This window comes from Trachypithecus francoisi, unplaced genomic scaffold (genome assembly GCF_009764315.1).
Source record: "Trachypithecus francoisi isolate TF-2019V2 unplaced genomic scaffold, Tfra_2.0 Contig00023, whole genome shotgun sequence".
NCBI lineage: Eukaryota > Metazoa > Chordata > Mammalia > Primates > Cercopithecidae > Trachypithecus > Trachypithecus francoisi.
This window is the reverse complement of record NW_022680461.1, coordinates 681,568-694,953: the sequence shown is the minus strand read 5'-3', so window position 1 is coordinate 694,953 and position 13,386 is coordinate 681,568. Positions and strand designations below refer to the sequence as shown.

At 44.2% G+C, this 13,386-nt stretch overlaps 1 protein-coding gene across 1 annotated transcript; it reads left to right on the top strand.

Annotated features, from left to right (window-relative positions):
- Positions 1 to 2,986: 2,986 nt before the first annotated feature.
- On the top strand, positions 2,987 to 11,319 carry SLITRK2 (SLIT and NTRK like family member 2). Its single transcript, XM_033215619.1, is given in 6 exon segments — positions 2,987 to 3,553; positions 6,011 to 6,073; positions 6,280 to 7,358; positions 7,480 to 7,638; positions 7,859 to 8,079; positions 8,082 to 11,319. Coding segments are annotated over 2 exon segments (2,535 nt in total). The 5' UTR covers positions 2,987 to 3,553; positions 6,011 to 6,073; positions 6,280 to 7,358; positions 7,480 to 7,638; positions 7,859 to 7,901; the 3' UTR covers positions 10,439 to 11,319.
- The last annotated feature ends 2,067 nt before the right edge of the window (positions 11,320 to 13,386 follow it).

Genomic DNA, 13,386 nt, shown 5'->3' with positions numbered 1-13,386 from the left:
TGAGGATTGTCATGAGAAACACGGAAAACAGATATAAAATGTTTTGTATAATTTATTTTAAGAAGTGAGTTTACAAATTTTTAAGATTTATTTGCACATACTGTCCACCGTTCAATGTCCAAGAGTTCTGTATACATCCTATCCTTACTCACTCCACATAGTAGGTGCCAGTTTTACACATGGGGAACTGAAATTGGTTCAGTTCTCGTCCCATTGTGAGAAAGTAGCACGGGTGGAATTTGAACCCAGGTCATTGGGCTCCAAGGGCTCGGATATGTATTTGATTAAAAGAAAAACTGCTCTGGGTCTTGGCCCAGCACTATTTCAACCAAGCCAGAATGCCTGCCAAATAATCCAAATAATTGAATTGAATTTAAAAATATCCACCTTTTCAATAACATCAAGAACAAAAGTCTACAATATCCTGTAAAGTATAATTACTAGTATTCAGGGCATGTCCTCTTTGCTGTGCTTCTTTATTTAGGAATTTGTTCTGTGGAACTCTTCTTTGAAACCTTTGGTTGAAAAGAAACAATGTTCGCTGAAAATGCAGCACATCTGTCTTAGAATTACTGACTCTGCACGATGTTTCTATTTTGTCTTCTTTGATATGTTTTGAAGCTTTCTAGTTCTAGATAGGTGTGAGGAAGTTGAAAAAACAACATTCTCAGGTAAATTATGTCCTACACAATAATAGGACATCCTTTGCATCATCCTGGAACATATGCGCTTTTTATTTCATTCATCCTAGATGAAATTTCTGGTTTTCTTCTAATCTTAGAATGAAATTATAAAAACCCAGGCAAGACTTAGTTTTATTTCTCTATTTTTCCACTAGTTTTCCAATCAGGGATCTCTGTGCTGCTTAGTAACATGAACTTTACAATAGAAAATAGCTCACAGTACACCAAACCCCCACCACATGAAAGTTACCTATGTAACAAACTTGCACATGTACACCTGAACCTAAAATAAAAGTTTTTTAAAAAGAAAACAGCACATGGATATAAAGATACATTTACAGTGCTACTATAAAAAAGAGTAATGTGATTTTTATTAATCAACAGAAGTACATGAATATGGTATCTTTAGTATTCAATTCTATTTGGAAATTTTCCTGTAACACAGAAACTTTTAGAAAATTCAGTATAAAGCAGCTTTCAAATAAATTGATATATTTAAATTTTCACAGACTTCAAACTCTCCTCCATTACAACTGTCTATGCAAAACCCTCTCAGAAAGTTTTATATTGCTCATCAATTTTTGTGTCTGTGCATTCAAAGTACAGCTATCTACCTACTTGAAATTTTATGCTGACAAAAAGAAAAGTCTGCTCTTTTTAATTTTATCTTACTATCAGTGTGGTCCCATGTGGAAAGGCAGGCTGCTAAATGCTTTTCAAAGGCTGGTGAATGGGTTAGACTTGCTTACAAGGCTAATTAAAATTGATGTATGCCATCTATTACATGTTACTACTGGATCTAAATAAAGTATCACTTTTCATCATTAATACCATGTTCCTCCTCTAATCTGTATAGAAGTTATTGCTTATTTTGTACGTTCCCTTTGGCTACAGACACGTCACCCTTCTTAGTAAACTGTCTCAGTTTTTCAGCATGACTATCTCATTATTTCTGTATTCGAATGGCCTCTTAGCTCCGTGTTTTGCAGTTGTTTATAACATCTACTAAAAACTACATGAAAAGATGACACAGTCAGAAATATGGTAAAGACAGAAGTAACAGTATTAACCGACCTCACTTAGTTGATAATATGATGTGCTCAGTTCACTGTTTTTAGTCTGTAGCAAACAGCACATTGGATGTTTACACTAGTACGGATATTGTAAAAAGAAGAGCAATGCTTCTGAATATATAACCGTACATACACTGCCCATGTGCTTACGTGAGAACTATGTTATTCTGAAGTTGCTTTTCTGAATGGTAGGAACATTTCAAAAAGGCTTTCTCAAGAATGAAGTAAAAGGAACAGTAATGACCCTTACAACTCCAAAGATATGATTATAATTCTTTTGACTATTATTAAAGCAAACTCTGTACATCTTCATAATATAAGATTACCAGTAGTTTTCTTTTCAAAAAGCCCAGCATAATCTCCTTAGAAAACCATTATGAAAGAAAGCCAAGAAGGAGAGGACAGGAGAAGCACAAAAGATTCCCACGGGAAGGACAAGAATAAAGTGGTTGTCAGTGCTGTGAGAACGTGAGGTACGGGAAATATGAAAACAGACAAATCCCAATGCAGATCCACTAGCTGGAGAGGTAATTTTGGGTCTAATTTTGCACCCCTCTCCTCGCCTCCCCGTCTGCTCTCCACCTCCACGCTTTTAGATATTGAGAAGGATTCGGGTTTTTGCAGACTCTAATGGACATGAAAAGGATAGGCGGTGGTGACGACTTGAATTAATGACGTTCTCCTACAGGATGGAGGGGAAAATGCCTTAATATCATCAAATGAACTCCCTACTCCTGGCATAAATTTATCAAACTGCAACTTTATCTCTAATACTCTGGAAGAGTAGAGGAGAGGCCCTAGAGAAAGCAAGTCTTAAGGGGAACCGCAATGCTCTTGGCAAAAACCGCACCTCCCGCTTGAACTACATTGACTCTTTTCACAGAGCGCCTTCCTTTAATAGAATCACAACCACCTGGACTACTAATAAGAGGAAGAAGAAAGGAGAAAAGGGAAGGGAAGATGGCAAAAATAACGCTCTAGACGACCCCAGCAACGTCGTCGTGAAGAATAAAGGGAATCAATCACTGGAACGCTGCTAAGGGCTTGCTTTTGTTAACACACTTGCACAACTAAAGTTCAGCTCTATATTATGTTGAAAGTCCTTGTTTACGATCCTCGTAGGAGGTTCTGAAATATCTGCCTGCTAACTCCCAAAGATTGGGCGCTTACTAGTTAGGGGAGGCAGCTGTCCCGGAGGGTGTCCAGCTCGGACGGCTGACTGCTCTTTCACTTGTCGTTAACTTCCACCCAGTGGTCTTAGTGTCCCCTTGGACACGGTACCGACCGTGTGCCATTCTTGTTTCACTTGACCGAGCCCGAGCTGCAGCCCAGGGTGGAAGCCGCAAGGGCTGGGCAGAGTTCCAGGCAAGAGGGGCCGAGAGGCGTGAGCAGTGCTCCGCAGCGCTTGTCAGAGAAATGGAGCAGCGGCTCCTTTGTGGGTTCTTACATGCCCGTCCTGGATGCAATCTGCGGGGTGATTGATAAGTGAGGGAGAGGGGCCGCGATCCCTCCCTCCCTCCTCCCTCCCTCCTCCCTCCCTTCTTCCCCTCTCCTCCCTCCCGCTTTACTTCCCTCCTCCCTCTCGCCTGCCTCCCTCCCTCCTTCCTGCAAGAAGCGTTGCCCGTTGGCTAGCTGCTCCGGTGGGGATCTGCCTGCCCTGGGGGCGCCGCCCGCGCTCCCCGCGGTGCTCCTGCTCCCGGGCTGCGCCAGTCCGAAGCGGTGTCGGCTCCTTTGCCTCACCGAGTCGCAGATGCTGCGGGCGCCTCCGGGGAAAGATCTGGGCAGCGCGCTCGCTGGGTAAGTTCTGAGCACTCAGGGACGCGGTGGCGACGAGGCCAGTGAGCCGGCTTTCCTCAGTCCGTTGCCTTTGCCGGCCACCTCTCCTTGCGAGGGGGACCAGCGTGGGGAGGCTGGGCGCCACCGCGGAGGGCAGCTCGCTGGCGGCCGCCCTCTACCCTCAATCCCCTCTAGAGATTCCTCACCCCCGGACCGTCTGCGCGGGCGTGGTCGGGCTCCGCGCGTCGCGCAGCGGGGTGGCACAGGCGGCCGGGGAGGGCCCACGCACCCGGCGCGAGCTAGAAGCCTCTGGTCGGCCTGCAGTGCCCAAGCCCCAAGGCAAGGGCAGCCAGAGTGGCCGTCGCTGCTGTGGGGCCGCATGCCGGGCACCGCACCAGGCGTCTAGCAGGTAGGGGTAGGGAAGGTAGGGCTGCGCTTGCGGCCGGTGCCCAGTTACCGGCGATCTGGGACGCTCGGAGACACCTGGTCTCCCGGAAGCGCCCTTCGGAAATGGGATTCGACCCGGCTTGCGGGCGGCGGGTGTTTAGAACAGGAGGCTGCGGGCAGGCAGTGCCCCCTCTCTGGCCTCTCGGACTCCTCTTAGCCCCCTCGTGGCCTGATGGGCGGCCGGGACGGAGGTGGGCTGTAAGCCCGCCGGCACCCACCGTGTCCTGTGGAATCCTTGGAGACCTGAGCCAGGCTCTACTGGGTTAGATGCGAGTGAGACAGGCGACCCACGGAGTTCTTCTTTAAGCCTCCCTCGCCTCAGCAAGGAGAGGGAGCGTTTTCCTTATTTTAATAACCGCCTTTGCCTCCCTTGGGGTCCCAGTTCACCCTGAACCTTTCCACAGCCTTAAAAGCCCGCTCTCCCTAGGGGGGTGTTGCGGCAGTTCTTTAGAAGACACGGGGCCAAATGAAACTTACTTAAAGTGGTTATTGCGTTTCAAGCTGATTTGTTCCTAGTAACTACGTTTTGGAAAGCAGCTGTGGACTCTGAGAGACAGGCAGGAACGAAGACCCCCTCAGGGTCCCAGTGTGGCTTCCCACAGTTAGATTACCAGTGAATTTCCTTGATTCTGTAGGTCTCAAGAACCTCATGAGCCCCCAACCACCTCCACCTTTCTCTCTCAGTCTCTCTTCTCTCTCTGAAATTTTTAGCAAAAATAATCTGTCCTCAAGGAATATCGAAAGCGTCATCAATGTCTTGAAAGAAATCACTGTCTCTGAGAACTGAAACTACTATTTGATGTTTCACTTTCAAATACATTTTTTTTAATAAAAAGGATAACTTTAAGTAAAACACCACCACCACTATTTAAGTTTAAGTAGATTCTTAATTCATATTAAGCAGTAGTGTGCTTTTTGGAAAAATGATGGACTGGGACTAATAATCCCTGGGTTTTGTTTCTAATTGTAGTTTCTTGAGTAAGTCAGCACTTTCCCTGGTTGAGAAATGACCTCATCTGTAAAATGAACCTGACTTCTAAGGTCCTGTTTGGCTCTGGCTCTCACATCTTTACTTCAGTTAAATATGGACATAATACATGTTTGTTGAATGAATCACTGAATGAATAAATCTTATTGCTGTAGGAACTGTGTGCTTTTAACATTTGGAAATACATAGAAACAAATGCCTCCTTTGCGAGGAAAGGGAGCTTAATTGTGCTCCCACTGCATCAGACTGCTTCCATCTAATGATGCAATTGTAATACAGAGTGGGAGGCCATCCGCAGGGCTGTCCCTCTGCCTCAGAACTCATCTCAAGTTCGCCCTTCTCTATAGAGAAGGAAAATTGGAGTCTCCAGAAGGAAAGTATTTTAATAAAGGCCAAGCAAGAATTAGAGGGTAAGGGGGCTCCTGATGCCTGGTCCAAGGCTCTTCTTAGAAGAAGAAGAAGGAGAAAGGGAGAAAGCCCAAGAAAATAATGCACAGATCACCGCAGCTACAGGCTGCCTTAGTGCCTAAGTTTATAAACTACCCCCGCCCTTCCCAGAGAGAAAGGAGCTTGTATAAAGGGAACAATCCTAGGACCTAAGCTTAACAAGGAAGGAGAAGGGGAGAAGCAGGGGGCGTTCTGTTGTCAAGTGGTTTGTTATATCTGTGTTTATGCCACATTTGATCAGGCAGTGGGTCCCCCGGAAAGTAAGCTGAAGTGTTTTGTGGGACAGGAACATCATTTGGTCAATTCCTTTTCCCTGGTTATTTGATTCCCTCCTTTTCCTGACCCATCTCCCCCTTCCTACTAGAGGCAACCAAGGCCTTTCCAGGCAACAGCAGACATTATTTACCCTTTGTGAATTGATTCCACAATGAAGACTCCTGGGTCCAAGGAGCTGTACAGTAATTAAGGAGAAAACAGATAATGAAGGCAAAAATCCAACACCTGGTCATTAGCAATGCTCTGGAAAGGCTATTTAAACCCACATTGGATGTCAGAGCTGGGAGGGCTCATACGGTCTACCTACCCATCTTTTGCAGATGGAGACAGGAAGATCCAGAAGCTAGTGTCACATCTAGCAACAGAGCCAGATCAGAACCCAGGTAAGCTAGGTCTCGGGCCAGGCTTCCTTTCACATCTCCTCTCTTTCTCAGGAGCCAGTCTTCCTGCACCAGCTTCCTCTTTTCTCCTAGCTCCCCTGCCCCTGCAGCCTGGAGGGCTCAACCACCCCTCCTTTGGCTCCCACTCCCAGCTGAGGCTCAGCCTGGCAGTGCTTTTCTGACACCCACTTCTTTTCTCCTTCCTCCAGGCAAGAAGCGCACGTTTAAACCTCATTATCTGGCTAAGTATAAACCTCAGGGAGAAAAGGGTTTTGTTTTTGTTTTTCTCAGTCTGTAAGCTAACGTTGAGCTGACTTTCAGAGTCCAGGCAAATATCTGTTTGGCGGGTCACCACCCAGAAAGGAATTCTCTTAGCACTGAATCAGGGCTCTGTATGTAAAGCATAAATCCCCTAAGAGAACTCCTCACCCTCCTACACAGACACATTGGTGCATGCACACACACCCCACTCTCTCTGCACAGAGAGCATCTGAGCTAGGAGCTAGCAAGTGGGGCACCAGTCCTGTAGCAAAGAGGCACACCACACACACTCTTACACACTTCTCCCTTGCTTGGGAATCTGGGAGAAGAACCCCCCACCCCCACCCCTGCCCTCCATAGGCATTGTGTAGGTGAAAGAAAGAGGGAGGAGTGAAAGAGAACACGTAGAAGGGCCCAAGGAGGTGCCAGCCCATTAGGAGGGCCCCTCCCTGAGAAACCCCTCGGCAGGAGCTTCTCCTGCCGCCAGCCAGGTTGGAGGTGGAGTAGTTCAGAATCAACTGACGCAGCCGGGAATTGAGCTTTGCAAAGCCACTTGCAAGGAAGGGAAGCATCTGCCCAACCCTCCCCCACCGCGCGCCCTGGATCTCTGCCTGCCCCCTCCCCCGTGACGTCACCCTAGTCCTGTCCCGGGGAGCCTGCAAAGCCTCTCAGATTCAAACTGCTAGACGCACTGCTGCCGCCGCCACCGAATTGGAAACGCGCGCCCAGGCTCCGCCGTCGCCTTCGCACGCCGACCGGGCCAGCCGGCTCTCCGACCTCCCAACAGAATCGCACCCCAGTCCCTCCCTGGCAGCTCCGCTTCCCTCCGCTCCAACTCTTCTCTTCCGCTGCTGCCTCCTGTCGGATTTTTAATTTCTGCGCACCCCCAGTCAAATTAAATCAATCAACAAAAAGCAGGGCATCCCCCCTGGAAGCAGCGTCTTATTTTACCTTGTTCTCCCACTTCCTGAAGACGCTAAACTCCTGGTGGACTGCAGAGGAGAGGGGTTCAGTCTTCTCCTGATGTGTGAGTAACCCCCACCTCGTGCTGTTTTTGCTATCTCTCTCTCTCCTCTATCCCTGCCCCCAGCCCCCTGATTCCTGATTTTCCCATCCCCTTTTTGCGCTTTTTTTTTTTTTTCCTAAAGCGATTGCGATTTCTGCTGGGAGCTCAAGACGCGCGAGCCGCCCAAGATCTCTTCGAGATACCCCAGGGGAGGAGGAGATGGGCAGGATTTAGTAGGACAACTCGGTTACTAATGACTTGGCTGCTGGCTGCGACCCCCCGGGAAATCAGGTGCAAGCATGTGTGTTCCCGGGGCACGTGTGTGGGTGGCCTCGGGGTGGGGGAATAGGGAGCGGAGAAAAGAAACCGCTTTGAAAAATGCAATGATTTCATTCTGCCGTGTTGCCAACCCCCTCATTCTCCCTCGTTCCCACTCCGCCTCCTTGCTTTACCATTTTTAATCAGGCTTCCTTGTTTCTTTCTTCCCTGCACCCGCTTCTTCCCCCTGCCCCCCACCTAAGGTTTGCCTGTAGGTACCTGAGTTGACACCGAAGGTGCCTAAAGATGCTGAGCGGCGTTTGGTTCCTTAGTGTGTTAACCGTGGCCGGGATCTTACAGACCGAGAGTCGCAAAACTGCCAAAGACATTTGCAAGATCCGCTGTCTGTGCGAAGAAAAGGAAAACGTACTGAATATTAACTGTGAGAACAAAGGATTTACAACAGTTAGCCTGCTCCAGCCCCCCAGTATCGAATCTATCAGCTTTTTCTCAATGGAAACCTCTTGACAAGACTGTATCCAAACGAATTTGTCAATTACTCCAACGCGGTGACTCTTCACCTAGGTAACAACGGGTTACAGGAGATCCGAACAGGGGCATTCAGTGGCCTGAAAACTCTCAAAAGACTGCATCTCAACAACAACAAGCTTGAGATATTGAGGGAGGACACCTTCCTGGGCCTGGAGAGCCTGGAGTATCTCCAGGCCGACTACAATTACATCAGTGCCATCGAGGCCGGGGCATTCAGCAAACTTAACAAGCTCAAAGTGCTCATCCTGAATGACAACCTTCTGCTTTCACTGCCCAGCAACGTGTTCCGCTTTGTCCTGCTGACCCACTTAGACCTCAGGGGGAATAGGTTAAAAGTAATGCCTTTTGCTGGGGTCCTTGAACATATTGGAGGGATCATGGAGATTCAGCTGGAGGAAAATCCGTGGAATTGCACTTGTGACTTACTTCCTCTCAAGGCTTGGCTAGACACCATAACTGTTTTTGTGGGAGAGATTGTCTGTGAAACTCCCTTTAGGTTGCATGGGAAAGACGTGACCCAGCTGACCCGGCAAGACCTCTGTCCCAGAAAAAGTGCCAGTGACTCCAGTCAGAGGGGCAGCCATGCTGACACCCACGTCCAAAGGCTGTCACCTACAATGAATCCTGCTCTCAACCCAACCAGGGCTCCAAAAGCCAGCCGGCCGCCCAAAATGAGAAATCGTCCAACTCCCCGAGTGACTGTGTCAAAGGACAGGCAAAGTTTTGGACCTATCATGGTGTACCAGACCAAGTCTCCTGTGCCTCTCACCTGTCCCAGCAGCTGTGTCTGCACCTCTCAGAGCTCAGACAATGGTCTGAATGTAAATTGCCAAGAAAGGAAGTTCACTAATATCTCTGACCTGCAGCCCAAACCGACCAGTCCAAAGAAACTCTACCTAACAGGGAACTATCTTCAAACTGTCTATAAGAATGACCTCTTAGAATACAGTTCTTTGGACTTACTGCACTTGGGAAACAACAGGATTGCGGTCATTCAGGAAGGTGCCTTTACAAACCTGACCAGTTTACGTAGACTTTATCTGAATGGCAACTACCTTGAAGTGCTGTACCCTTCTATGTTTGATGGACTGCAGAGCTTGCAATATCTCTATTTAGAGTATAATGTCATTAAGGAAATTAAGCCCCTGACCTTTGATGCTTTGATTAACCTACAGCTACTGTTTCTAAACAACAACCTTCTTCGCTCCTTACCTGATAATATATTTGGGGGGACGGCCCTAACCAGGCTGAATCTGAGAAACAACCATTTTTCTCACCTGCCCGTGAAAGGGGTTCTGGATCAGCTCCCGGCTTTCATCCAGATAGATCTGCAAGAGAACCCCTGGGACTGTACTTGTGACATCATGGGGTTGAAAGACTGGACAGAACATGCCAACTCCCCTGTCATCATTAATGAGGTGACTTGCGAATCTCCTGCTAAGCATGCAGGGGAGATACTAAAATTTCTGGGGAGGGAGGCTATCTGTCCAGACAGCCCAAACTTGTCAGATGGAACCATCTTGTCAATGAATCATAATACAGACACACCTCGGTCGCTTAGTGTGTCTCCTAGTTCCTATCCTGAACTACACACTGAAGTTCCACTGTCTGTCTTAATTCTGGGATTGCTTGTTGTTTTCATCTTATCTGTCTGTTTTGGGGCCGGTTTATTCGTCTTTGTCTTGAAACGCCGAAAGGGAGTGCCAAGTGTTCCCAGGGATACCAACAACTTAGATGTAAGTTCCTTTCAATTACAGTATGGGTCTTACAACACTGAGACTCACGATAAAACAGACGGCCATGTCTACAACTATATCCCCCCACCTGTGGGTCAGATGTGCCAAAACCCCATCTACATGCAGAAGGAAGGAGACCCAGTAGCCTATTACCGAAACCTGCAAGAGTTCAGCTACAGCAACCTGGAGGAGAAAAAAGAAGAGCCAGCCACACCTGCTTACACAATAAGTGCCACTGAGCTGCTAGAAAAGCAGGCCACACCAAGAGAGCCTGAGCTGCTGTATCAAAATATTGCTGAGCGAGTCAAGGAACTCCCCAGCGCAGGCCTAGTCCACTATAACTTTTGTACCTTACCTAAAAGGCAGTTTGCCCCTTCCTATGAATCTCGACGCCAAAACCAAGACAGAATCAATAAAACCGTTTTATATGGAACTCCCAGGAAATGCTTTGTGGGGCAGTCAAAACCCAACCATCCTTTACTGCAAGCTAAGCCGCAATCAGAACCGGACTACCTCGAAGTTCTGGAAAAACAAACTGCAATCAGTCAGCTGTGAAGGGAAATCATTTACAACCCTAAGGCATCAGAGGATGCTGCTCTGAGAACTGTTGGAAACAAGGACATTAGCTTTTGTGTTTGTTTTTGTTCTCCCTTTCCCAGTGTTAATGGGGGACTTTGAAAATGTTTGGGAGATAGGATGAAGTAATGATTTTGCTTTTGCAAGTTTTCCTTTAAATTATTTCTCTCTCGCTCTCCTCCCCACCTTTTTTTTTTTTTTCCCCCTCTCCTTTTCCCTTCTCTTCTTAGGGACCATCAGTGGACATGAATGTTTCTACAATGCATTTCTTCATATATTTTGTTTATGGTTTTGTTTCTTTTTTCTTCTTTGTTTTTCAGAGTGGGAGTGGGAAGAGGAGATTATAGTGACTGAAGAAAGAATAGGCAAACTTTTCAAATGAAAATGGATATTTAGTGTATTTTGTAGAAGATCTCCAAAGATCTTTTGTGACTACAACTTCTTTTGTAAATAATGATATATGGTATTTCCATCGTCATTTACCGAGTATAGCCACTGGGCATCACTACTTTGTGTTAAAGTGCCTTCGCACTTTAAGTACATTACTTAAATGTTGCTTTTAGCTTTGATAAATTGAAAATATTTTAATGTGTTGTATTTTTGAAACTGAAAACACTGTAAAATAGATTGATGTGTCAGCTATATTAAGTCAACGTACAGTTTGCTTGAGTTATAGAAACCAGCCTGTCATCAAATGATTCTAGTTCTAGGACCTTTGTAGGCTTAACTATAAAATATTTCCTTTCCTCTGGGTTTAAGTGATTTTATTTAAGTCAACTAAGGGGATTTAACAGTGGACTAGAGGTAATAAGCCACCTCAGTCAGGATTAATAATTCATTAATAAAAATATTTAACCCAATATCAGAGTGAACTGAGCAATTAATACCCTTCTGTAAATCATTATTTTACACTAACATGGTGAGTGTTTTAGATTATTTTCCTAATTAAAAGAACGTGACACAGCTAGTAATATATTTTTCTGCATTGAATTAGGTATTTTTATATATTTAAATGAAAAAGTCTGTATTTCTAACTTTTTAATTGAAATTAATATTTTTTCTGCCTATTGAAACATTTTCTATAAACACACACCAGTAGAGGCCGCCACACACCTCATTTAACAAAGACATATGCGCCATTAAAGACCTTGAAGGAAGACTTCATGGGTGAGATTAAAACTTCCCAAGTAAGTTCTCTGCAAAATCCAAGGTAGCAGAGATAAAAACGTATACATTACTCTCTATTTATTTTAGATCACAGGTTAGACTCATAATCCTTCTCAGGTTTAACACTTTCTGACAAAACAGCATTTTCCTCTTGAGTTTAATTGAAGCATTAATGGGGTGCTATCAAATCAAGTACCATTTGCGTCTCCAAATCGATTAATAGTTACCTAAACCAAGACATTAAGCATCTTTTTCCTTCTGCCTTCTTTAGGCTTGTGTTACTTGAAGTTTTCCTTGTCAGCTTCAGCAAGACTTTCATTTTGGTGTTAGCATTAAGATGATTTTAATTAACCAAGTCTATATAACATTTATGAAGCCTTATTAGACTGTAAATAATTTTAGATGCAAACATGATTGTGTGATTTAAACAAACAGCCCTTCTTTACAACAAAAAATAGTTTTGTTTTGTCTATTGTAAATCCTTATGCAACTGGGATGGTGATCTGCATATAAAGTAGTTCAGCTTTTCAATTCCTTATTAAAGCAAGCGATGGCGTCTGAAAGAAGCACACTGTTTCCTTTTCATAAATAGGTTACTGCACATAATAATCCTTTATCATCATGTGGAGATTGAAGTGGATACGGATAACTTACTTTTAAAGCTTTAAAATTACTAATAGTATATTGTCTGTCACTATAAACAATTCATGTGATAGGCTTTCAATTAGAAATTCCTTAAATCCAAATGATTTGGATTAATAATTACTGGTGTAAAATAGTTGTCTGTAAAAACAATAGAAGGTAATTGTGTATATATAATAATGTCAAGGGCATTGAAGGAAAAAATATCTTTAACAACATAAAATCTCTGAATATCTACAGTGGTAAGATAACATGCTCATTCTTTGATTAGAGGTGATAAGTCCTATTTCGATCCATTAGATGAAAGTTGAAAATGGTGGGGTGAAATGATCTACAGGAAGTTGATGTACAGATATTTTACATTTCACAGAAGAGGAGCTAGAATATTATGCTAGTTGAATGTGGAGAAGACTCCTGGAAACCACTTCATCTTTGAGTGAAGTATTTATATATACAAGAGTTTCAAAAATCCTTTTCTGACTGCTCTCATTTGATGCATGATAAATACAGAATACAGAGGTAGGTATTTTGGGAAGTGATTGTGAAGGCAAATTTGCATATATATTCTGTTACGATCGTTTTCAGGCTTAAATTATATGACTAGAGCTCTTGATGCAGTGATTCCACTTCAGTGTTCATTTTATTTTTCTGAAAGTAAAGTCACTGCTATAAAATGCCATTGTCCATAGAAAAAAAATCAACTCATTACATTTAAAGAGAAATGATACCTTAATATTAATTTACTGACATGATTTTAAAGACGCCTACTGGAAGAACTCAAATTTATAAACTCTTTTGCCTAATAATTATGGTTTAATTCTATATCCTCTTCCTTGTTAGATTTATACTTTATTTGCAGTAGATTTTTGAATGAAATTATTTGAATGCATTCAGACTATTTTATTTAAAATCATCCTACATCATATACTTTGAACCTTTATTTTCTAATGCAAACATAAACACTTTAAGTTTTATTAACTCACTAGCATCCCCACTGACTATATTCTGTTTTGCTTTATCTGCTCAAGCACTTTTGACCATATTTTATTTTAGGATTTTTATTTTTATCTTCCACAGCTGGATATTGCTATTTCACTTTTATTTCACATGCAGCTTTA